The 26,885-nt window shown below is 37.9% G+C and overlaps 1 protein-coding gene across 1 annotated transcript in view; it reads left to right on the plus strand.

The window, feature by feature from the left end:
• Positions 1-25,765, plus strand: part of MYBPC1 (myosin binding protein C, slow type) — a gene marked incomplete at its 3' end in the record, with an annotated part of 61,049 nt that extends 35,284 nt beyond the window's left edge. Inside the window, 21 exon segments of the mRNA XM_010019859.1 lie at positions 395-543; positions 891-1,008; positions 2,317-2,368; positions 4,107-4,163; positions 7,676-7,842; positions 8,202-8,334; positions 9,835-9,959; positions 11,032-11,137; positions 11,444-11,610; positions 12,842-13,004; positions 14,471-14,577; positions 15,788-15,921; positions 17,038-17,194; positions 17,831-17,935; positions 18,575-18,763; positions 20,235-20,369; positions 20,443-20,523; positions 23,821-23,889; positions 25,024-25,102; positions 25,104-25,189; positions 25,677-25,765. Of these exon segments, the coding sequence (XP_010018161.1) occupies positions 395-543; positions 891-1,008; positions 2,317-2,368; positions 4,107-4,163; positions 7,676-7,842; positions 8,202-8,334; positions 9,835-9,959; positions 11,032-11,137; positions 11,444-11,610; positions 12,842-13,004; positions 14,471-14,577; positions 15,788-15,921; positions 17,038-17,194; positions 17,831-17,935; positions 18,575-18,763; positions 20,235-20,369; positions 20,443-20,523; positions 23,821-23,889; positions 25,024-25,102; positions 25,104-25,189; positions 25,677-25,765 (2,468 nt within the window).
• Positions 25,766-26,885: the final 1,120 nt, after the last annotated feature.

Raw genomic sequence — 26,885 nt, forward strand, 5'->3', positions numbered from 1 at the left:
TTAAAGAATCTGATAGAAATGCATTAAGAGCTCCAGGCTTTCATATACAGACTGGAGTTTATTCATGTTACAACTGCCTAGTAGCCTAGAAATACCTGGTTTTGTTTTAAGCAAGGAAATTCAAATATGGGGAACAATTCACCCATGAGAACATAGAGTTTTGCCTCAACTAATTTATCCTGCTTCTCAGTGTCTCAAGGTCCACATCAACATGTGCAGAAGGACCCCAAATCATCAATCTCTGTAAGACTGCAGTACTTTCAAATCTGATTCTTACTGTCATGGTAGAGCTAGCATGTGGAGACTGGATGGAGCAGTAGTAAAAGAAACTTACACAGATGTGACTGACCAACATTCTTCAATGACTGCATTATTCTTCTTCTCTTTTCAAAAGGTGGGAATATTACATTTATAGCCAAAGTAGAAGCCAAAGATCTTCTCCGAAAGCCAAATGTTAAGTGGTTCAAAGGAAAATGGATGGACCTGGCCAGTAAAGCAGGGAAGCACCTGCAGCTGAAAGAGTCCTTTGAGCGTCACACTAAGGTGTGTCTTTGCTTTTCTTTCTTAAAGGGGCAAAGCTTCAAAGAGAGCTGAAAGACAACAGGTAGAAATTTAAGAGCAGTGGCTTCTAAGTCTGCCTTCCCCATGCAGATTTCAGTGATGATCTCTGATGCTGTGCAAAGCAGACTTTTCTGCTTTCCCTGCTCAGGACAAGTAGTGGTGGGGAAGGCAAAGTTTTCCAATCCCATTTCTGGGTTGCAGTTTCTTTCCAGAGCCCTTTATTCAAGTTATTCCTTGCTCCTGGTTTAGGTCTGAAAGACTAATCCTTTAACTTCTGCTTTGTGCAAATGTATCCTTCACATTAATGAGCAATGATGTTTGATTTTTAGATTCACACATTTGAGATGCATATCATTAAAGCTAAAGAAAACTACGCAGGGAACTATCGCTGTGAAGTGTCTTATAAGGACAAGTTTGACAGTTGCTCTTTTGACCTTGAAGTCACTGGTAAGACTCCATTTGTGTCTGTAAGGCTTTATAAAGACTTTTTTTTTTTTTATAACCTGAAATGTCACCTAAGTTTGTTCAGAACCTTTAAATGAAGCAATGCTGACAATGAACTTTTTTAGCATAGCGCTCAGAGAATTTTCTGAAGTGTCTGCAAGTTATTGTTTAAATGAACATTGGAATAGATAATATGTGACACGTATCCAAAAATTAGAAAAGCTGGCAGATAAAACTAGTACTGAATTCAAGTCAGGCTCTGGCACACAAGACAGAGAGCTAGGTTGAGGCTATTCAGAAAGGCTCCATCTGGCAGCATCTGAACAGAGGGATGTGGAGTGCTTGCGGCCTGCCAGTGCTTTTGCACTCTGATCAGGCATGGCGTGATCGTACTCCAGAAAGCTGTTTCTTCCACTCTTCATTAAAATAAAGACTAACACAATGTGGAAAGCACTGGAGAGTGATGCCTTTGTCTACTTCTGTGTTGTAAAAGGTCTTATTCTGGCAAACCTTAACATACAGGCTTATCTTTTCCTTCAAGAGCAGTTCTGCCAGTACAACAGTGCACACATACCTGCACAATCAGACTGAGGAAGATGGATGTCTTCCAAAATTCCAGGACCAGCAGCCAGAGGACATAATAGTTGTTCACCCTCACAGAGCACGCTTACCAAATGGCCTAAACCAGACTATTTGTTCACCAGTCAGGGGAAGCCAGTCACAGTTAAGGGGGCATTTGACAACTGACTGACAGCCTGAGGGGCATAGGTAGGCGTGTGTATTCAGAGGTGAGTGAGGCAGAGGCCAACCCAGCTGTATCCATTCACTGGCTGTGGATCAGAACCACTTAATCTGATTCAGTCTGGCACAAATGGATAATTCGCACAAGAGGGATTCATCCTTGCACTGAGAATCAACAGTAGTCTGCAGTTGTAGAGAAGACTGTTTCTTTCCTGTGATGCTGAGCATACTGAGAAAGTGCAAGACGCAAGCAGGAGACAAAGCATAGGGAATGGGAAAACAAAAAGGCAAGAGCCTGTGTATAGGCAGGAAGGGGATTGGAGAGAAATAGCACTGGGAGAGATCTCCTGTGCAGAACTGCAAAAAGTAGTTTAGAGAAATGCATTAATTAAACTTAGCTTAGCACTGAACAGCTTTGCATTTATCAGAACTTAATACCGAAGAAGCAGCACAAATAGTGGTCACTTAGCAGGACACTGAACAAATTCAGTATGCTAAGTTGCACTGATTACATAAAGTACATTAATTTCAAATTAAGTTTTTAATTCCTATATTACTGTTATTTCATAGAGTCTTCCCAAGCTGCCCAATCCATTGACATCAGATCTGCTTTCAAAAGAAGGTAACATAATATAGTGGTCTTATGAAGTTCCTCAGTAATGGATGCTGGTAGTATGCACAGAGCTTGCATCAGTCTTGGCAGACAATTGTATCAAGTACTTTTAAATAATTTTTTTTGTGAATAAAGATTAAAGAAGTGGGATACTTGGTAGTGTCTAGAATGAATTTGTTTACAACACATGCACATATGATATTATAGACTCTACTGCAAAATTACAGGATCATTGCTTTAAGGGAATATGGACTATCTAAGGTAATGAAATGTTTTTCTTTAGAGGTTTTTAGAATTGTATTTTCATTCACTAAAATATTCTATCAATCACATGTTTCCTGACCGTTGTCTGTGACAATACAAAAGTTCCTAGCTCCAGTCCTGTACTGATTAAAAGCAGAGAGGAAATTCACACTGATTTCGAGGAGATAGAATCTGGCTTTATGTTATCTTACAGTAAAAAACTGTCATAAGGCCATCATTATGGAAAAACTACAAATAATATATTGCAGAGGATGTAAGATAAAGCATTGTGCCTTAAGTTTTGTCATCTTTGTCATAAAATAGCAATTCAAAATAGTATAGATGTCTTTATAGATTATTGAGAAAATTGTCTTACAAGGTCAGAAATATTCAGAATGAAGATGTTTTACAAACATTCAGAGCATGAATGCAGTTTGTTAATTTACATATACAAGTAAAGATGTGATTCAGAAGTAACTGCTTTTGTTTAGAGGCGATTGATTTCAAGAGTAAATGCAAAAGATGTTACATTCAAGGTGCACTCCTTTCTTCATCATATCTTTAAAAAACTGCAACACCCATTCTGCACAAGTGGATGAGAATATCTGAGTACTTTCTGATTTTTGAGGTGATACCTCGCATGCAAAATCTGGGATGAAATATTGGCATCATTTGACTTAACATTTGCAGAATTTTGCTCTTTTTACAAACATTAAAGGCATTTCTTTTGTCTATATGTGCTTTATAATAAGGTATTACTGCTTAAGGTCACATTATAGAAAGAAATGCACCTTAACAGGACTGTGAGACTCTCTGTAAAAATGTATGATGTACTGTTTCTTTGGTTTTCAACTGATTTCTACTTTCATTTAGAGAAAGGTTAAATCTTAAAAGTAATGCATTGCAATCAGTAATTGACACAGCTATTCATTGTTAAAAATACCACCCAGCAATGCAAATCTTTGTTTTACTTTCAAAGCAAAAGATCAGCACAAACCCTTTGTTTTTACACGCATACACTATGGAAACGAAAAACAAAGCTCATTGTGTTGACTAGCTCACATTTATTTGTCACTGAAATCTAACACAAATCTTGGCAAATTTATGTATGCAGTTACAAAAATTTGTCATCGAAGTATAATAACAAGCAATACAAACCTTTGTGTTATTTTTCACAAGTGCCCAAGGAAACATAATTTGTGTGAAAAAGGATACAAGTTTGTGTTGGCTTATACAATTTGTGTGTCTGGAAGGAGCCTTGGGCGACACAGTCTAGTGTGAGGTGTCCCTGCCCATGGCAGGGGGGTTGGAACTAGGTGATCTTAAGGTCCTTTCCAACCCTAGCCATTCTATGATTCTATGATTCTATATGAGACATATAGAGCGCTTGCAATGTGTGTTGTCTAGAGCGTTTACAATGTGTGTTGTCTAGAGTGTTTACAATGTGTGTTGTCTAAGTCTTCCTGTATTAAACAAAGATTTGATCTTTTTCTATTAATAACAGCGGTGAAGGACAAGAAGATGCAGGAGAACTTGACTTTAGTGGTCTCCTGAAACGTAGGTGAGAACCAAGTGATGCAGTGAGCAGGTGTGGATTGCAAACCATTAGGTTCGCACACAGAAAGAGTCAGGTGTAGCATTAATAACTTCTTAAGAATTTTCTGACCTTTTTTTTTCAGTGTTTCTAACTATCAGTCTCATAGTATAATATGCAAATGTTCAATTAATTGTACCTTTAAATGTGCAGAAAACAAACCTCAGATTTGACTGCACTGGATAAAAAGTGAGCCACAATCTAAAGAGACCAATAACATTTAGCTTACTTGCTATTTCTTTTGTGCTTGCATGGAGGGTAGAGGGGGTGATTTCCTACACTGGGATGAGCAGTTCAGAAAATTGAGTCTGGTGCAAGAGTAAAAAATGCAAGAGTTAAATTTACCTCTTTGAACACTTCTTAATTTGTTTTTATAAGCATCCTGATACATAAAAGCATCTACCATGCTTTCAAGCTATAGAAATTGATATTACTTCTTTGAAGCTTTCAATATGTTCACACAAATGTTCAATAGTGCTTTATTCAACTTAAATTCTGGGAAGAGAAAAACTTGGACATGTGTTTCTCTGGCTTGCCTTGAAACTATGGTGTTATGATACTTACGCCTCTAGCTACCTCAGATCTTAAACTCAGTTTAGTCTTTTAGCAGGTTAAGACAAGATTGTTAATTTGCTATTTTTAAAAATTTATCACAGAAATACTATATGCCACAGAAATCAATGGCAGCTGACCACAGAAAATTGGAAAAGGAACTAGACCCTTTATCTCATCTACCATTCTTACAGAAGAAACCCAATGTGCAGTACTAATTACATAAAAAGTTAACAATGTGCCCATGGGCTGTGATGGTGAGGATAGTATTTAAGTAAATAAAGCAAAAAGCAAAGGCTGAAGGTATAAGTAGGCAGTGAAAGGATTACCTGAACCAATTCACATCCACCAGGTCTTTGGTTTTTAATCTTCTCATCCCTAATTAGGATCTTCAGTCTGACTTTTTATCATACTAATACAACTTACCATGAGAGTTCTTCTGACTGCCTGTGGGGTGTAACAGAATATTGCATGTAAAAGGCCTTGGTGTTTTTGTGGAAAGAAAATTTAAGAGTCATTATCACTTCACTAACAAGTATCTCACAAGTTTTGTAAGAAAAATGCTGTATAACCATATAAACATAGTATACCTATCATGTGATGAATGGGCAAAGCAAACTTCTACTTTCTAAACACCATTATTTGATATTGGTCAAGTTGGTTCATCACCTCCTCACTCCAGGGACCGACATGCAACCTCATACTTCTGAGCTTAATTGAATAAGATTGCTAATTGTATTAGGTATTAATATCCATTTTTATGAAGCCAAATACATGTTTTCATTTCATTTTTTCAAAAGGCAACATTGCAGGTGCATTCCTTCTCTTTTTTATGCTTATATTACCAAGGAAATAGCTAGAACTTTTCACCTGTGGTGCATAATACTTGAAACATGTTTTTTTAAAAAGACCTAAATGCGTAGAATCTATATACTGCCTATTTTTAAATTTCATGCTGGTCTTGCAGGAAGACAAACCAGTTCTTATCTCAGTAAGCTGCTCTGTGACTGGTTATGCTTCGTCAATGCAATGGATGAGTAACAGCACGAAATTCCAAAAGGCACAAGATCTCAAAACCACTCAGACATTTAGGTCCTTTTTTAAAAAAAGTACATCTTTCAATGAAATGCACATTTTTGGGGAAAAGATCTAAAAGTGATTTTGTAGAGAGGCAGGTCTGATTGATAGGTCTGCTTAGGAAATATCAAGCCTTATTTGCTCACTACACACAGCAGAAACAGCACTGTGGTCTCAAAACAATGTTGGTTTGCTTTATTTGTTCTCCAGTTACACAAGAGGGAAAAAGAGTCTGGAATTACTTATTTCAAGGTGGTTGAAAATCAGGATATTCTAACTGATCCTCATTCTCAACTACTGCCCTATTTAAAGGGGTACATGATCCTGATTCCCATGGAGTCTACTTCTCGTTAGCATGGACAGGCGTTGCATGGCAAACAGCCAGACCTGGGAGAGGAGAGTGACACCCCATGGGGCATGTTAGATTTTATATATGTTTGCAAGCTGATCTTGTCTTGCTGTCATGCAGAAGGAATCTCACTGAAACACCAGTGTTTGCTGCACAGTCACTCTCCAGAAAGCATAAACACAGATAAAAGTAAAAGGAAAGAAACATAAAATCACATACCTGTAATTGTCTAACAGTAGCTCTAAGATAACAATATAAGTGTTTCAAAGACTCCTCAGTCAGAAGCTTTTTTCCTTTTTAAAATAACACTGGCATATTACAAAAATTAATAAAACTCATGGATTAAACAGTTAAATGTTTTCCCATGGTTCTTAATCCAGCCATGCAGAGATTCTCAGGGACCCCCTGTGTTATTTTTGTATACATCAAAGAAAATTCTCTGTCTGACTTGATAGAGCTCAATTCTAACTGTGCCTTATTCCAAAGCTCAGTCATTTTTCATTTCTCAAATGTTTATTTCCTCACACTGTTCTCAAAAGTGCTGACTTCGTTAGACAAAGTAGATCAAATCAGAATGATCCTGGTCTGATCCTAATGAATTTAGAGGAAAAAAAAATCTAGATTTCCGCTCCAATTCCTGGGTTGTTCTAGCAGTTCACTTTTTTGAGCTAAACTGTCAATCTCAAAAATTATCATTTTGTTGAGGATGCTTCCGTTGTTCTCTCATTTAATGGCTGACATTGTGAAAATAATTCTACTTCTCTTTATTGGTTGTCTTAGTTTGGAGTTGCAGATAGTAAAATCGGTATTGAATCTTCTGTATAACGGTGATGCCTCACACAGGCCTCTGAAAATACTTCCTGCTCTTAAGACTGAGATAAACATGGAAGTCAACAGATCCATCTTGCAAGTCCAAGCTGGTGTGGATATCTCGAGTTCTTATCCATAAGCCAACTTCAAGTAACAGAAGCACTGGTGTAACTACACACAGACCCAGATTCCCTTGGATTTCAATGTCCTTTTCATTAGTCACTACTAGTAGCAGTTACAGGGACTTAGGATTTGAAAGCATATTTATATAATTATGAAATGTACGGATTGGACTCAGATCTCAGTGGTGCCATCATAAATTGTAACTGATTCCATTCAAGTTACAACAGACAAAAGTGATTTAAGTGGGATTTACCCACACGTTATTATAGAGCAACATTTTCACTGTTGTGCTTTGGGTTTTTTTTTTAATAATAATGAAGCAATATAAAAACTCTCATAAATGATTACACCAGAAAAGGCCAAATTCTGCCTTGAAGAAGTATAAAGCAAGCTGTGAATGTCATTCTGAGCTATTCAGCTCACACCAAATGAAATAAAAAAATGATGGCAGCCTTCAAATTTTGATCAAAACACTTCTAAACCTTACCATAGATCCAGGTTCACCTTTTTTATGGTGTGATAAAGCCTCACTAACTCTTCTCCCATACTTTTATCTTGCTACTGTTAGGGAGATTAAACAGCAAGATGAAGAACCTGAGGTAGATGTGTGGGAGCTCCTGAAGAATGCTAACCCCAGTGAATATGAGAAGATTGCTTTTCAGTATGGTATCACTGACCTGAGAGGCATGTTAAAGCGTCTGAAGCGCATGCGCAGGGAAGTGAAGAAGAGTGCAGGTATGGATAAGGCAGAATATTTTGATGTTCAGTAAACATTAGCATCCACCTTAAAAAGCAAAACTTGCTTCATTCCCATATAAGGGGACTTGCACGCTACAATTCAAGCTTTATTACTGGAAGGAATTAAGCAGAGATACTGGCTTGAAACTGGTCAGGATAATCACATCTGCACAGCTTTGCATTTAGTCTAATGTTTCTAGAAAATAAACTGACTCGTGGACAAGCTTAAGAATACAGAGACGCATAACGTGTGCATGTATTCTGACAGCTTTGATGAGATTTATGCAATGTCATTTTAGCATTCATATTCTTGTTATCTGATCTTCTTTTATAATAACACTTGTCTTCCACAACAGCTTTTGCCAAAGGTCTTGATCCTGCTTATCAGGTGGACAAAGGAGGTAAAGTAAGGTTCATGGTGGAGTTAGCAGATCCAACAGTGGAGCTCAAGTGGTATAAAAATGGCCAAGAAATACGACCAAGTACAAAGTAAGTGGCTTTATTGATGGAAGCAATAAAATGGGTACACATGTATTTCCTTGACAGGTCTCTTTTTTCAGGTTGTACCAATTTTATTTCTGAATTTCATTATATGTGCAAAGTATGGTATACCATTCATGACCCAGAGAAGTCCACTAGATGTTAATGTTAATGCTAAATATTAATGCAGATTGTCTCCTTTGCCTCAAGTGAAAAGAATTAAAGATTCTCAACCACCAAAAAAAAAAAAAGAAACCATCTTCTACTCAGTATTTTTTAAAAAATTGGGAAGCACTGTGAGTAAATAAATCACTTGTCCTCACTCTGATGTCTGAAAGGTCAGAATCTTTCTATAGTAACTGGATTCTAAGAGGAGAGATGTTTAACACAAGCTGCTTCATCATTGGTATCACCTGCATACTGGTTTACACTCTTGCTTTATCTACAAGAAGTGTTTTTTTCAGGTGCAGACACTTGAGTACACGTAGAACAATGGCTGGAAGTTGAGCCCAGTCCCTAGTATGGGCACAACCAGCTCATACAGTCTGGTGCAGAAAATCTCATTCCGCAGTCAGACACACCTAGGAATGATGATTTGCAACCAGTAATGCACAACAATGTAATGTTTAAGTTTTTCTCAGCTCCACAAAATTCTAGCAACTTTTCCCTCTGGTCCTGTGTAAAAACAGAAATTAGCAAAAGCCCTCTTACAAAGAAGGGGCACATTTTCTTCATTCAGTTGCTGCAAAAGTCATTAAAGGGTGTTGATTAGTATTCATAGTTGACAAAAAATGCATAATAAACAGGATACCTTTTCTTTAGCCCATATATCTGCCAAAGCAGTTCAGAAGTGTCTTGCAGGCAGCTATATGGTTACCTCTCCAGTAGAAGGACCTGGATTGAATGCTCTAGTGAATTTCTTCCAGGCTGCTGAAACAGCTGTCAGATGCTAACGAGCTTTGGTCATTACAAAACCTGGAGCAGATCAAAATTGGTGACAGAAAGGTGAAAGGCTCCATATCCCATTACCAAAACCCCATATCCCATTACTGATCTCCTGTGCCATCTGGCCTACCAATAATACTAACTTCTTAACTTCGGCTATTATTATACTTCACAAAAATGTTAAGAGTGTTGGAATGAGGATGGTGTCCTGTTACTGGTTATTTTCATCTTTACTCATCTAGAGTTTCAGACTCCATTTTTTTTGCCATCCTTCAAAGCCTGCTCTTCTATTTTTATTTATTTTTTCATAATACCGAAGCCTGGGATTTTCCAACAAGCCAGAAGCCAGAAGATGCTCATTGTCCCTTTACACCATGACTCTTTTTGCTAAAAACTCTTTGAGAGTTCTGTTGAATATTGGAAATCACTTCCAAGGGCAATTTTTCCAGTTCTTTGTAAAAATGAGACTTCTCACCTCTAATAATCCCTAAAGCACTTACTACATAAAACAAAAGGGTGCAGAAGTTTTGCTAATTTACCTTTGCTGTGTTCCTGTTCAAACAGATACATTTTTGAGCACAAGGGTAACCAGAGAATTTTATTTATCAATAATTGTACGATGGCAGACGATGCTCGCTATTACGTAACAGCTGGTGATGAGAAATGCTCCACAGAACTGTTTGTGAGAGGTAACTATGTCAGCTTACTCCTATTTCACCTGCTGTAATTTGTGGTGGCTTCTTTGACTGCAACAGAGATTAACAGGGATGATCTGGTTCAGTATATTTTTGTATTTGTATTAGCAGCTCTTAGGATCACTCTGTATTTCTGTGATCCCTGGCCATTGCTTTCCTCATCCTGTATTTAGTAACTTGGTGAAAACCCTGAAGTGGAGATATGGCTGATTTCATACTGTCGGGATCTAGTGAGGCTGTGGTCTTCTTCAGAATTCTAAAGCCATTTTGGAGAATAGTTTGTCATAGTGTTGGCTTTCTCTAACACCACACTTAAGTACCCGATGACCCGGACACTCTTGGTCCAACTGGGCTGTTTCAAGTACCCTCAGATCAGGCTTTCTAGCAGCTAGCTTTCATTCTATCAGCACAGATTTAAGAGAAGACTATCAATATCTGTGAATGAATGGCCATTTCTTCACCTTTTTTGCTCCCACAGTGTTGACCGTTGTACTGGTAATATTCATGGCACAACAAAACAAACAGAAAAATAAAACTTACAGTGAGAGAAAAAAAATCATCAAATATTTCAGAAAACTATTCAAGATGACAAATCACATTGCCCCTATAAATATCATAGGCTAACTGTTGTACAATTTCTTGCTAGTAAATAGACTTGAGTTTTGACAGCCGGACTGGGTTAAACCAATAAGGGCACAGTGTTATGTCATCAGGTCATCTTAGTGTGCACAATGGGCTATAGTACCTAATGAAAGTACAGCTTTATGAAAGGGTTTTACAGGAGGCAAGAGTGGAATGTCAGCTTCTCCTATTGACCTGCCTGGACAAGCTGTTAATAAAATAGGATGCAAGGCAGGTATTAACCTGAACGAATGTTATTTTTTTCATTTGTCATATTTCCTACTCCCATCTTAATGAGGAATGACTTTTCAAAAGCAGAAAAAGTTGCACTGAGACTAATATTAGAATTTTAAACTAGTGTTGTCTTCTACAGCATTATATTGAAAACCTCTTTCACTTAGTTTTCTCTCTCAGACTGTAATTGTGTAATTTACTCTTTCCAAAGATCCTCCAATTTTGGTGACCAAAGGTCTGGAGGATACCAGTACCTATGTTGGTGAACGAGTAGAACTGAGCTGTGAAGTGTCTGAGGAAAACGCAAATGTGAAATGGTAAGCCACACTTTGAGCAGATACTGTTTTACCTGAGAATAAACCCGAGAATACTCGAATTATTGGCAAAAATGGGGACAGCTTTTTCTATACCAGTAAACCTGACAATTGTTAAGTAAATCTCAAGAAAACATTGTTCAAAAATGTAGCAACAGCAAAACTATCCTTACAAATTCAAGGATTGAGTTTGTTTAATATTTTCTTGTGTCTTAAGTCTTATAGTTTTCTCTGGAAGTGTCAGTCTATGGGAGTCTTATTTGCACAAGACTTCTATTGGAAAAATAATCATTCTTTGTTTTCCATTAGGTTTAGGAATGGTGTAGAACTTAGCAATGATCCTAAATCTCGGTATCGAATCAAGGTTGAGGGCAAGAAACACACTTTGGTCATAGAGGAAGCTGCAAAAAATGACAATGCAACCTACTCAGTAATGACAACTGGAGGCCAATCAGAAGCTAAGCTTTCTGTTGATTGTAAGTATCACCTGTCTTGCTCTTGAATTCGTATGTCAAAATCTTTTCCTGGGGGTTTAAATGGAGGCTTAAATTGATACCAATATTTCTGTTGCAAATCTCCAGAACAATGACTTTATTTTAGACTTTGCAGTAACAGGCAATGAACTAGTCCTGGTTGAAAATTTTCTGTAACTCAGTTAAGATGGAAAACCAAGCTATCCATCCAAATATATAATAGATCAATAAAGCGAAATCTTCAAGCAAAGTATCCACCTTCCTTTAATCCTTTCAGATTCTCACAGGAAAGCCAAACCATGGCCTTTTAATAAATATCAGAAAAAAGGGTATGTTGGAAAAAATAAGCAGTTCTGTAACTAGGAATACTGTTAAAAAGCATCAGTGTCACTTGACCTGAACTCACAGGCCCAAACACATGACTGTGTAGCTCCCTTAGTATTGTTTGTGCAATATCTGTTTTAAATGCTGTGTTTTTTAGCTAAGTGTATGTGCCCATTCTCTAAAGTTATCATGAGCATAAACATACTCTGTTTTCTAATACTCATACGGTTTTAACTATTTTGTACAAATTGGCATCCTAAGCACAACCAGTTCATGCTGTTCTATTATTTAGCTGGTATCAAGTACAGTATGAAGTTAAGCTTACTGGCCAGTCAGCCTTTGCTACTAGCCTGACAAAACAGATTGAGAACTACAGTCCCCGGTTGTGATGAAAGACTTTGGTAAGTCTCCAAATTATCTCAGATCAGCTGGGAGAGCTATGAGAGCAGCTTGATCACTGTTAGATGAGAGGAAATGTGGGTTGCAATCCCTTCTAGTGCATAGGTCTGGGGACATAAGTCTTTCACTTCTTGAAAGTTTCTTACTGGACTTTGGGGGGGGGTGGGGGGGGGGGGTGTAGAAGCACCCTACCTCCAGCACCTAAACACCAGAGAGGGAACAGCATTAAAATTACAGTCCTGGGCTTAGTTCTTCTACTGGCAACACTCATGGAGTTTCCTCAGTCAGGGCATGGGTATTTTGGATCACCCTAAGGTATCATCGTCCATGAAAAGAAGGTAATTTATGTAGCTCACATGTACATATTGGTGGTATTTCAGCTTGAGAACTTTATTATTGGAGACATTTTTCTGATTTGAAGACTATTGTGGTGGCTAGTAGCTGCTCTGTGACAGAACCATGAGCTCTTGTTTGATATTAGCACTAATATCTCTGCTTCTGTTTTCCTAAGTGAGACCACTGAAGATATCACTTGCACTTGAAGACCAGACTGTGAGACTTGGACAGGAAATCCACCTGAAGTGTGAGATATCTGAGAACGTGGAAGGGAAATGGTACAAAAATGGGCAACTGATCGAAGCCAGTGACCGTGTAAAGCTTTATCACAAAGGAAGGTAAGCCTGTTGTGTATTGACTTGACTCTGATGAAATGACACTGTAGAGATGTGCCAATGTGTGGGTTACTTCACTGAAAATTATCCGGTAGTCAAGCCTAACCTCTGTCCCTCAAACATACTTTTTTTTATCATCATGAAAGTCATGACTCCTTGCCTCCTTTCATCATGTGTCTTTTGGCTGCGGAGGACAATAATAAAATCCTTGATCCATCTAAGATCAACCTATTAATTTTTCTTGACATTGCTGTTGCTGTTAGTAGATGGCTTTTAAATGTCTGTTTTTCTGATAGGTTATGTTTGTGTCGACTCAGACCATGTATCTCCATAAAGTATTTGGAGATATCAGATTCCTTTGCATCTCTAGTCTGTCCTTTTTCATGGAAAGTTTGTCAGTTTAAGGAAAAACAAAAAAACAACCAACCAAAACCAATCAAAAAACAACAATAAAAAACAAAAACCCACCCCAAACCAAACAAACACGTCCTACCTTTAACTACATCCCATTCAGTTCAGCTTAGTAGACCATTCATACAGCTGGAAACTGCACTTGTGAAGATCATCTCCCCTCTGTCAGTTTAAAGCCATTTCCCCTCATCCTGTCACTATATGCCCCCGTCAAAAGTTCCTCTCCAGATTTCTTGTAGGCCCCTTTAGGCACCAGAAGCTGCCTTAAGGTCTCCCAGAGAGAGGTCTCTTTTACAGGCTGAACAATCCCAACTCTCTCAGCCTGTCTTCATAGGAGAGGTGCTCCAGCCCTCTGCTCAACAAGTAACATGTTTGCATTGATTCCATAATGCTTGCTAAGTTGTAGTAGGGGACAAGTACCAGCTGTGCAGTGACCCCTTGGATTGACATAAACTGAATATGCTCCTCACGACCCATGTATGCCCGCCCATAGGGCAAGGTGAGGGAAAAGGGAGCAAGAAGGGGACAGAGGTGAGTTCTACTTTGAACAAAGCTTAGCACAGCAGGTCACAGGAGAGCAAGAGTATCATCATACTGGAAGACACAGTCAAGTAAAGCAGTATATGCTTTGCTCACCCATTTCTTTATTCTGGCAAACAAATAGTAGACTAGATCTTTTCATAAAGATTGTCTAACAAAAGTCAGAATATTCCAAAAATGGGGTCACCTAAAGATTTCATCTTGAATAACAAACTTACAATCTAATAGAAGCAGCACAAAATCCCTGTGTCAGACATTGCACTCCCATATTTTTCTACCTCTGTGTTCAAACAAAAAATATTAGAATTGGTTACATAATTTGATGATTGTCTCAGTAATGCTTTGTACAAATCACATGGTATTTAATCAGCGAAAGTACCACTAAGCGGCCAGCAAAGGATTTTTAGTCAGTAATTCTACACACTTGCAGAGATGTCCTGAACTTTTCACAGATTTTATCTCATAGCTTCAGTCTTCAAAAAAAATTTAGACCAATTCTTTTTTTCAACTTTTTGCAGAATCCACAGATTTGTTATAGCGAGTGCTGCTGTTGATGATGAGGGTGAATACATGTTTGTACCAGATGCCTATAATATTAATATTCCATGCAAAGTACATGTTGTGGGTAAGTACTTGGCATAATGATTTACATATAACATCTCTTTCTCTGACCTTTAGAAATTAAAAGCAGTGTGAAATACCCTTGATTACAATCAGTTTGTTTCCTCTGAGCAGGCATATACCAGAGAAAACTGACCTGCTGCTTTTACTAAGTGCAAGTGAGTTAGAGCGTGTTGTGCTTGTGCTCAAGATCTGCTCTAGTTTACGAGCCTAGGGGAGCTCACGGGGAAGCCTTCTTGATGTTGAGATCCTAAACCTAAACCACTAATAAAAGTTTGTGTAAAACACCTATTGCTATCCTCTTTTCAGGTATACAGTGTTGTCATCTTTGAAGAATAGGTTTGCTGACATTGTGAAATGTGATTTAGTTTGGTAAAAAAGAATAGGTACATATTTACCTATTCCCTAAATATATTAAATGGTATCTAGAGAGAAAAATGTTTCTGGCCAGCTTCTCTTCATTCAGCAAAACAGAAGGTTTGTTAATGGTCCCAGTCTTTTGAACAAAAATAAAACAAAGCATTGACTCTTCCCAAAAGAGTAACTGCAACCAGCAACTTGGAAGTCAAAAGGAAAGCAATATAAATGACCAAAGTTTTAGCAAATACATTCTGTAATTGAAGCTCAAAGAAATGGGATATCTGTGTTAAAAAAAAGTATTGGCAACGTTTAGGGAGAATGAAGAGGGAAGGGGTACTAGAGGGATATGCCTGCTTATATATCTTCCAATGCAATAAAAAAAGTTGTAAGAGGATATTTATCAGTTGTTCTCCATACACATGGGTACAAAAAAGTGAACACTTCATTTTCAGAAAAAGGATTTAAACTGTAAGAACAGTGATGTCTGAGGCATGATCAAAGGTGTTGCAGAAAGCCTGCAATGGAAATTTTTAAGAGCCACTTAGAGGAAATGTTTCTCAGAAGTTACCTGAATATACATAATTCTGCTTCAGGAAGATAGATTTACTTTTTTTTTACGGTCTTACTATTCCAAAATGTCTATGGTAGCATGATTTATTTTTCATCAGACAACTATTTTGTTAAGAAGAAATTTTCTTCACAAATTTTCTTCCACACAAAAGATCAGTTGATTGAAAATACCAGGAAAATACAAACTATAGAGCTTGTTTCTCTCTGTTGTAGACCTTTGCCAGATCACTGAACTCTCAGAGTGGCAGTCACACAGCAAATTTGGACAATCTCTTCTTTTTCAGATCCTCCTAAACTCCACCTGGATGGTCTTGGGGAAAATAACACTGTGACAGTAGTGGCAGGAAGCAAACTACGACTTGAGATCCCCATCACTGGCGAGCCAACTCCAAAAGTTGTGTGGAGTAGAGGGGACAAGGTACATTATACATGTTTCTTTAGCTTAACAAGGGGCCTTTTCCTCCAAAAAATAACCTTTGTCCTTGTGAAGACGTTGCATTAATGGCGGAAAGTAAGGAGGACATGCAAAAACTCTCCTCACTCAAAAATGAAGGGTAAAATGGATGAATATGCAGTATTTTGGGGATCTTTTTGAGGAAAGGATGACATTAATGGAGGAAAAAAATATGGGTTTCCTATAAATAAATTGTAAAGGAGAGGGATATATGGGATGTGGGAGAAAACTAGTGAAAATCTACCAAATGGCTACTTCTACTGTACATATTGCCCAGAATGGATGCTAGGTTTTGACAGGAAGCCATAGTACAGTCTGGTTTTGGAAAATAAATGATATATTCTGATGGTGTGTCAAGTTTCAAATGAAATAATAGGCTGGGCACTCGGTGTCTTGCATCTGGTGTCTTAATGCAAAACTTAACACAGATCAGTCCCTGGCTGTGTAATACCGAAGACCCACTTTCCACATTTAATCTTTCATTGTGGCATGTGGAAGCTGGAAAATATTATTATTTCTGGATTTGTCAGACCTATCTGGTGCAATCTCCAACTACTATTTTGCAAATATTAATTGTAGTATCACCACTGTGGACTTTTCCAAATAGAGAATTTTAGGAGAGCTCTTATTTCAAATATGTGCCAGCATTTGAAATCTGTGAGGACAAATTACTGACCTTCTCAATCTCTTTGACCTTTAAACTGAATGAATCACATTTCAATCTGACTTTTGAGAGAACCCACTACTCTTTTGTTGCCATCAAATTAATGACAGGTAGTGTTGACAAAAGCATGTTCTTGCTCACAAGACAAGTAAACCTAGTGACTCTTCCATTGAGGTGCAATGGGTGAGCTGAGTGCTAACCAGTTACCATATTTTAAAGCTATTTATTTGCCCCTCAGTTACTTTTTCCTTTTTGTGATCATTAGGTGACTGAAATGCTGAGCTTTTAGAGTGTTTTTTCTTAAAGTTGCTTTAATATGTTTGCTGAGGTATCCTGTATTGCGTTTGGATTTTTGAATGTTTTTATTCTCAAATGCAAAAAATATAATTTTTTCCTCTGCTTACTTTGGTTCCTAGGGGATCACAGACAGTGGAAGAATACGGGCAGAAACATACCCAGATAGCAGCTGTCTGGTCATCGATACAGCTGAGAGGGAAGATTCAGGTCCTTTCAGAATAACATTGAAGAATGAGGCTGGAGAAGACACAGCTCTAATTAACATTAAAGTGGTTGGTAAGTCGTGTGAAACAGTGCACATGAGCCATGTCTTTTATCACAGCCCTTTTCAATATATGTTCCTTAGAGAATCCTACTTTTCTGTACCCCAACCAGAGACAGATTCCTCTTCCTCTATTTGATGGGATTCTGTAAATGCTGTCCTCCCCAGCTGCTAAACTGTTGTAGATTCTCAGAAAACTTCCATTTCCCTGTTTGTCCCCATTTTCAGATGTGGGATTGAGATGCAAGGATACTTTACTGAAGGACACAGGAGCTTAGCATGGGATTTAAGCAGGAGTTAATTACCACCCTGCCAACATCCCGTGTTGCAGGGTCCAAACTAGTGCAGCTGCCTCAGGCTACCCTTAACACTCTCTGTTCTCCATGCTTTATGTGGCTGTGGGTTCTGTCTTATCACACATTCCCAGGTGCCTCTCAGGAGTCCTGACTGTGTTGAAGAGCTTTGCATTTATCTGTTCCTAACTACCTGTCAGGATCCACAAAGACCTTCTTTCTCTCCTCATTAGGAACTCCTGCTGCATTTCAAAAACTATTCAGATTTGTTTCTTATTTGTCATTTTTCATTCAACCTATGCAAAAGACTAAAAATCTATTTATTTAATTAATTAATATTTACTTTGTTTACAATAGATGTCCCTGATCCTCCTCAGGCACCAAATGTGACTGAGGTGGGTGAAGACTGGTGTGTTATGACCTGGGAACCTCCAGCAAATGATGGTGGATCACCCATCTTAGGTACACACTTTTCTTCTTTTTGTGGTGATGTTCTAATATAGACAAAAGAAACAAACCCCAGAAAGTGAACACAATAAGATCAGCACTTAGCTCAGGCTCTGCAGAGTTGCACTTTGATTATCCAGTTGCAAGAATGTTCTACCCAATCTTTGACTTTACCAGATACTTGCTTTTCTAATGGTTTGAGGTTTGTCATTTTGCATGTTGTCACATTATCAATCCCCCTACTTGAAAGACAACCTTTTATAATACCAGACTTTGAACAGTTAGTCTGTTTGAATGTTAGCAGGAATTTCAGAAACAATTTATAGAGTAAATTGTAGTATCTGCAAATACAATGAACTGAGAGGAAAGTCAGAGAGACCCCGAAACCAGCAGAATCAGGCCCTTCTCCCTCTGAACTACATACAGTGGTGCTGTAAGTGAAGTCCAAAAAAAGCTCATACATGTCTGTGAAATCTAAGCAGGTGACTATCAGACAACTTGCAATGGGTAAAATTTAACAATAAACCACTCTAAGGCTAGAGGGGGATGTTGAGGTTTATCCAGAATACATGCCACTGGGCAGTCAAAATATAGACCACTCACCACCAGCTTTACACCACCACTCAATATAATAAAATTTTGTTTGGTCAATAGGATATTTCATTGAAAGGAAAAAGAAACAAAGCTCCAGGTGGATGAGGTTGAATTTTGAATTGATAAAAGAAACAACTTTTGAGCCAAAGAAGATGATTGAAGGTGTTGCTTATGAGGTCCGAGTATTTGCTGTTAATGCAATAGGCATTTCCAAACCAAGTATGCCTTCAAAGTCATTTGTTCCTTTGGGTAAGTAATCAAGAGCATAGAAATAAGCATGCATTTAGAAAGTTACCATTAATACACTATTACAGTCATCTAATTATATAACTGTAGTTCTTGTTGCACTTGTGTTGCTCAAGACCTGTCTTTAATAGGTGCTGCAAAAACTATATGTCTATCCCTGAAGGATTTATAGTCTTTTATAAGCAAGAAACAAAGATGTATAGACAGAAAAAAAGGTGAACTACAATAAAACAGTGTCTTGCTATAGGTGAGCCTGATATGATCAATACTATGACCAACATGTTTTAAGGACCAGAACTAACAGTTCCATGTTTTTGTATATCTTAGGTACCACCTGAGACAATAGCATGAAACTATTGCCAGTCAAACTGACAGTTTAGAGAATTCATAAAGATGATGGATTATAGTCTCTGTTGTTTTGTGTGTCTTCTTCCTGCTGTAAGTTCAGTCAGGCACTGTCTTTTGACCAAAAATGGTCAGGAGAACTGACCAGAAGTCTGAAGATCACTATTTGCAGTCTGTTCTGTTTGAAAATGAGACTTCTTTCATGTTTCACTACTTGTTTTGCTGTTACATAGTAGCTTGCCATTTAAAAATGTACAAGCATTCACAAATAACCCATATATTTCCATTAAAAAAAAATCACATGTATGCAATCTATCATAAAGTTAGAAATTTATGGAAAAAATAAGTGAATTTGCCCAATATTGCAATCTCATATGATGGGATACATTTGAGTATCTCTCTCTGCCTCATGGATACACATTAGATGAAGCAGGGGCTTTTTTCCTAGAAAGGTATCACATATTTTCTATATCCTTTTGCTGACAATTCAGATTAGGCTAGATCATATTTTATACTATTCTACATGTCATCTTACTGCTTTATATTAATGTAACAGTGTCGTGGTTTAAGCCCAGCTGAACCCAGCACAAACAGCTAGAGGGCCTTGTCATTCGCCTTGTGACAGACTGATTTGGTGTCCTTTTCATATGAAGAAACAGATTTTCTAACTATTGTGACAACCACAAGCCCCTGTAAAAGAAAGGTGTCTTGTTTGATAGGCTAGCAAAGGTTCCCACCTTGCTCAGCGGCACCTCCACAATGCAGAGGAGAAGGAAGAAGGTGGCTGTTATTGTTACAGCACGCTCTTCTCTTGCCTGAAAACACCTGCAGTTGTAGAACACACTACTTACAACTTCTCTGTTCTACTTTCCACTACTCTTTGTCCTTCTCATTCCTCAGCAGGAGGAATTTAACTCTGGGTCAGACTGTCAGCAGGTATGGGATGAGATACCTGCTTCTCCTAGTTTGGTCCTAATTGGGAAAGACATGGCGGGGTGATTGGAAACACCTCATAGGCAGGATTTAGCCTGTCACCTATGATGCTAAATTAGAGGAATACACACCATAAATGTAATACTTTAATTGTAACACATTTTTCTGACTTCTCCCCTCTGCCTGCTTGCTTCAGCTGTTACTAGCCCACCAACTCTCCTGGCAGTGGATGGAGTGACTGATACCTCAGTTACAATGAAATGGAGGCCACCAGACCACATCGGAGCAGCAGGGTTAGATGGCTATGTTGTAGAGTACTGCTTTGAAGGAAGTAAGTGACAATGCCTGCGGTATGTTACTCACAGTGAAAGTAGGTGAGACTTTCTCCATTTTTTTCTCTACAGGTATTAGGTGCTTTCACTTTAAGGCAGAGACTAATCAGTCAGAAAACCTCAAGCAGCAGGGGTTAGTGCAGGCTTTGTTTGGTTTGTGTTCCAGATCCTACCCATTGACTGTAGTTCAATGCATCTTACATTTGATCTGAAATACAAATCAAAAGCCATATAATCTATTGTAGTGGACCAAGTACTGTGTTAAAAACTTTTCTCTTTTCCTGAGCTCTTTTTACTGAGTCAATGCAGTAAAGCGTGGATGGATGAATGAATAGGAAAATGTGTGGTCCAGAATATGTGCAGCTTGGCTGGGTTTTAGGGACAGCCGATCCTCAGTGTAGTAAACCCTGTCATGACATTACTTCTAATTGGCTACTTCAAGTGCCAGTTCCCAATACTGAGGACAGATAGCTTCTCCAACAGCTGGCTGTAGAAGTTAGCTGGGCATGCAAAGTTCATGTCTTGATTTTGAATTTCTCCAATGTTTCAGTGTAGTTAGATTCAAGATTTTTAACTATGTCCATCTAAGACATAAATCTGTACAAAACCAAAGGAGTAAGACAAAGATGCAAGAGACTGAATAAACTTATGAAAGAATAGGGAAATATAATTTATGTCTTACAACTAAGAGTCTTTGGTGATCGAGCAGCAGAAACTCAGTATTTTCCAGCAGATTTTCTTCTGAATTGGCATCAAATGAAGTCTATTTACAAAAATTAAACTCCACCAACACCTGGGTAAGTATCAAACAGCCTGAAGTGGTGTGTGCAATACTGAGCACCTGTGGCAAATGCCAATCAGTGGGACTCCAGCAATGTTGTATTTGGATGAATGCAACACAGGTATCTTCAGCTCCACTCTCCGCACCTCTTAACCGCACTGTGAATCAAGTGATGAGTTGGACACCTTTCTTCATAAAGGCATTTACTTCAACAAAAGCTTTTCATGACTACAGTCCACAGCCTGGAGACAGGAGGTAGAGGACAGAACTTGTCGTTCACTCTGTGACATGTTTCAAATTCAGACAATCCAGGAAAACAGTAGTTCACAAAAGTGGTCAGATACGACAGGAGCAGAGTTCCCTAAGCTCTCTCAGGCGAGTGGGAGAGGGAGTGAAGAAGAACCACTGGCTTTTCTGAGGAGCACTCAGCATCTTGTAGTATTGAGCTGATCATCCGTAAGCAGCTGAAACAGACTGCAAGAAGCTCAGAGATCTGGAGAAGCTTACCTGAAGGCAGACAACAGCTGGAATGGTAGGAAAGGTTTTCCTTGTATATTGGGAGGGAGCTGTGGGAACAGCTCAGAATTAGTAAGCATGCAGTCTTACATCAAGATGCAGCATTCCTATAATGTCTCCATTGGACAGGCAAGATGTATGGGAATGTAAAGGGGGATGTCAATGTGAGGACTTCAGTATATGCTGTATATTATGCTCTGTTTAGCATCCATTGGTAGGATGGCGGGGAAAAAACTTAAAGTGCTGTATATATACACTAGTGAAAAATAGATTTTTAGAGGAATCTTCCAACTCTGTCCTTTAAAGACTATTACTCAGAAGATGATTTTATACTTGTTGAACGGAACAAATTCTTTACTCTCTTTTTTTTTTTCAGATAGGTTTTAAAACTATGAAGATACAACAAAATGGCAGTGAAGTCTGTCATTTTATTGTTACCCACCTTGGTTAAAATACAATGGGTACAATGTATTTTACATAGCTTTCTGAGTGTCTATGTATATCTATATATGCCTCCTATATATGCATATACATATATATATACAAAATTGACATTATTTATGTATATATGTTATGAAAATGGTTAGGAAGAAGCAAACTTAGTAGAAAATACCAATTAAGATGTTTTATTGGAATATACATCTTTTTCTTTGTGTTCAGTCCTTTTCTTTCTTGCAATATCACAGTGCCTCCTTTTCTCAGTCTTTTCAGTGCCTGTTCTGCCTCAGACTAATTTCTTCCATAATTTTTCATAACTCTCCTTAATTTCAAAATACTTTTAATGACTGTCTATATCCATTCTGTTGTTCTTTTCTTTTAGTTATCTGTTTGTTAACTCTTTTTTTTTTTTACCTTCTCCATTGCTTTATCATTGTCACTGAAGTAGTTTTAAAGAAGGCTTTTTTGAGGCTTCCTTATCATAGCAATCATTAGGAGAAATCACAAGCTGAAAACAGGAAGACAAAATATATATATAACTATAATTTAGAATTATGTAGTATGAGCATTGGTTCAGCTTTGCGAAAATTGGTGTTTCCCTTTAGTCTGAACCTCGTAACTTGATTAACATGGTGAACTCTTGGACTTCTCTAACTACGGTAGCACCTTTGACAGCTCTCTGTGTGTATTACTGAACTGGAGTTTCATCATGAGTATCTGGATTTTGCATTGCATAGGTGTGAATAATGTGAACATAGAACTCCACAGGGCTAGTTTACAACATCTGACTTGAACCTCTTGCTGTGGCCATGTGTAGTAAACCAAACTTTGTTGACACTGGAGAAGTCAATTCCAAATAGAGTATGCTGCCAACTGGTTCTTGTGTGAAGTTTCAAGGGTAGCCTGATGAGCTTGGCCATAGATTTCCCTAGGATACTATGTTTATCTGCCTTTAAAGGGCCATTGTATGTGCAGATGATCAGTTTTCATAGCTAGTAAATAAGCACTTTGGAGACAGTTGGCTGAGATATTTGCCATTGTACCCATCCAGGACCATGCATAGATACCAGAATAGTATTTTTATTATCCTGAAAATAGCCAGGGGCAGGATTCCAGGAAATCCAGGGCAGTAAGAGCTTTGTCCAGGAAATAAAGCCTTACTGATTATATCATATCTGTTATCGTCCATGGTTTTAGCCTTCTTTACTTTTCTATCTATGTTGCCATTAGCTAAATATGTTACATCTCTTGCTTTGTTTCCCCAAGTTTTTTTCCAAGACTTCCCTTCTTTCTCTCTCTTTTACTCAGAACTCTTCTCTGAATTTCTTCTCTCTTCTATGATGTGTTTTCTCCTCCTTCTATGCTTTGTCCCATCATCATTTCATTTTATTTCTCTCTTCCAAGTGTTCCTTTTGTCATTTCCTTTTCATCTTTCCAGGGCTGTGATTAGGCCCAAAGGAAAAAGAAACAACCCAAACAACTTTATCTCCTCCTCTTCCTTTATCCTTTAGCTTTCCTGTGAGCATCACTCATAACTGTTCTTTGATCTAGATGCCTTCTTCCCATCTCTTTCCTCCATGCACTCTTCCTAAATACGGGTCTTCTATATCTTAAAAGCCCAGCATCTATCTTTGCATACTTACTAACAGGAATTGCTAACCACTGACAAAATGCTCCATCTGTGTGAAAGTGGGTGTCTCTGATTAATTTTAAAGATGGATTCTCACAAGGTATATCGACAGATGTGTCTGAGGAATTGTTGGAGCCACCTTTTAACGTGGAAGGTAAAGTATTCAACAAAGGATATAAGTCTTCTTTAATGAAATAAAAAAAATCTCTTCATGGAAGTAAAGATAAATTTCTGAGAGGGAATGTTTGGGCCAACAGTCTAAAGAATTTGCTGCAGTACATATTGCAAGGGGGGAGGGTGAGGTGCTTCGGAAACAGTCATTGATTTCAATCCTCTTCTGCTAGAACCTGAAAGAAGCAGCTTGAAGGAGAACTTAATTCCTAAAAGTAAGACATAGAGTTATGAAAATGTATCACAGTATTGTGCTCTTAGTCTGCAAGGCTCTCTAGTTTATAATAGTTCTCTTGTCTTCTGTGCCAACTACATGATTGTTAAGTATTCAAGTATACTGACTTGCTACTGGCTCCAAATGCCAAGGTACCAGCAGTGATAAAGCAATCTACGTTTGGAGGACAGGGTGGAAAAGAAAGTGTTGCTTGTAACTGAAGCTTTTCTGAAAGACTGAACTGTTATGATCACTCTATGGATTACATGCGAATGTCTAGGAGTAGGGTGAAAATAATCCAAGAATGCTGTGATAATGTGAATAATTCTGACACAGCCTTCCTTATTTAAAGGCACAAGGAGAGATGGCATTTCATTGCAATTTGTAAATATTCTGTGTTTCTCTCATCCCTACACTCAGTAGCACTTTGAAGGGTATTCAGTACTGGTTGAAATTAATTATAGAACTCATTTCTCTCCAAGGAAGCTGTTAAAGCAATGATGAGTACTTTTGGAAATGTATGCTATGTCCCCCTGTTTCTATCAGCTGAATTTAAAAACTAATCAGTTTTCTCTCTGGTACAATTAAATGATAGACACATTCAAACCCATTTATTTCTTTAAATATATAACCAGCAGAAACCCTTTAAGGTTTGAAACATTCTTCCTACATATTGAAAGTGAATCAATATCATGTTATAGCATAATTAGAAAACCAAAATAGAAGTATTAATTAGAATATAATGAATATATATCATTAATAATATAATACATAGCATAATGAATATACATAAAATTATATATATATATTACTGTTCTGTAATTTTCCTCATCTGTGCAGTGGATGCATTTACAACTCCCTACTCTTTTGATTCATCCTGCCACCCTCTTTTCCCTAAACTAGCTGATGAATGGATCGTGGCTAACCCGGAGCTGACAGACAAAACGAAATTTACTATCAATGGCCTGCCAACTGGCTCCCAAAAAAAAAAGAGTAAAAGCTGTGAATGCTGCTGGTGAAAGTGAGCCCAGGTACCACCCACAGCCTATTTTAGTCAAGGAAGTGATAGGTAAGATCCTTCTGCTTGTGCTTGCCCACAAATACGCTCTGCTTCCATACTTAGCTCTGTCATTTTAAGGCTAATACTTATTGGAAACTGATGATATGGCCTTACAGGGCCATTGTGAACTGTCTAGAAATTATGAAACCATCTTTTAAGGAAAATTTTAGTTCTGTCTGTTTGTTTTATTTCTAAACCTTTATTGCTCAGGCTTTCAAGGCTTCTTTTTTTTCCCTGCAAAACCTGAACTTGATGTTACATTTTTAAGTTGGGCTAAGCTTCTCACCTGTTCTTACCACCATAGTATTTGTTATTACAAAACCTGACAGCGTACCATATGTAACATTGTGGGACCAAAAGATTTAAGATACCTCACTCATTAGTCACTTCTGGGAATTGTAGGGCACAGAATCTCCTATTTGTACTGATGCCCACCAGTGCTGCCTCAGTTAGGAAAAAAGATAAATATCAATCAAAAGCTTTTGGCTTTTTTCAGAACCTCCGAAGATTCGTCTACCAAGACACTTAAAGCAAACCTATACTCGAAGAGTTGGAGAAACTGTGAATCTCGTTATTCCTTTCCAGGTAAGAACTAAAACCAAATACAACAAAATACTCTATTTTTCTTATACTGCTGCTTTTTAGTTCGTTTCAAGTTAATTTTGATAGGCCAGTGAGTTAAGTTCTGCAGATGTGGAAGCACACTGGAGCATACAGGTGCTTGGAAGCTTTTATCCTGACATCTCAAACAAATTATGTTAAGCCAATTAATGAATTGGGACAGACTGGTTTGTCATCTGTTATCCAAAGGACACTCACAGCAGATATTACATGTAAGCTAATGGCAAGTACATTCCAAAATGGTTACCCTGGCAGTAGTTAGATATGATATCAAGGGTGGGACTGTAGTATTTATCATTTTCTGGTCATGAGAGAGGAAAAGGAGGGGAAGGGTGGGCAGAGTTTCATTGTCTCCTATAGAAACTGCAACTTCTAATTCCTTGAAATCACAGCTATAATATTACTATTTCTAAGGATACAGCACATTTTCCCCCACTACTGTGTTAACCTTCATTCCCATACCTTTTATGACAGTGACTGCCTCTCTACAAGCAGGCTCCTTATTCTTATGAATACAAGAATTACAGAAGAATTCACTTCTATTTCATGTCTGTACACCTAAAGATATGGGGTGAGCATAATCTGGCTTCTACAAGGCTGTTAAAAGCCTAATAAAAGCTTGATCAGTAATATACTGCAAGATACACTGCTCTTGAGAAATTAAATGAATATTGTATGGTTATTCTCTAAGATAAGGCATTCAAAAAGGTGTGAGATTACCCTTTTTGGAGAACATCTGCAAATTGTTTGCCTCTGGAAGGCAAATTCCACAGTAAAGCAGGTGTTCCCTCTGATTTAAGTATCTAAGTTGATCACTACAACACCCACAAAAATGTCACACAAAAGATGTCAATCCAGCCTACCTAACAGCTATTCCAACTGCTTTTTGCAATGACAGAAAAGAGTCTGGGATGCCTGAAGGTTTGGTCCACTTCTTTTGTCTTTCACTGGCAGTGTAGAGAATGTAGGCACTTCCAGAGGGTAAAATGCTTTGGTTTGCACTTTCTGAATTTTTCTCCTTTTTCTTTTAGAAAACTGGAAATTCGTTGTCAAATTTATCCAGAAAGTTAATTGTCCAATTTAG

This window comes from Nestor notabilis, unplaced genomic scaffold, assembly GCF_000696875.1.
Source record: "Nestor notabilis isolate BGI_N333 unplaced genomic scaffold, ASM69687v1 scaffold4478, whole genome shotgun sequence".
Lineage (NCBI taxonomy): Eukaryota > Metazoa > Chordata > Aves > Psittaciformes > Psittacidae > Nestor > Nestor notabilis.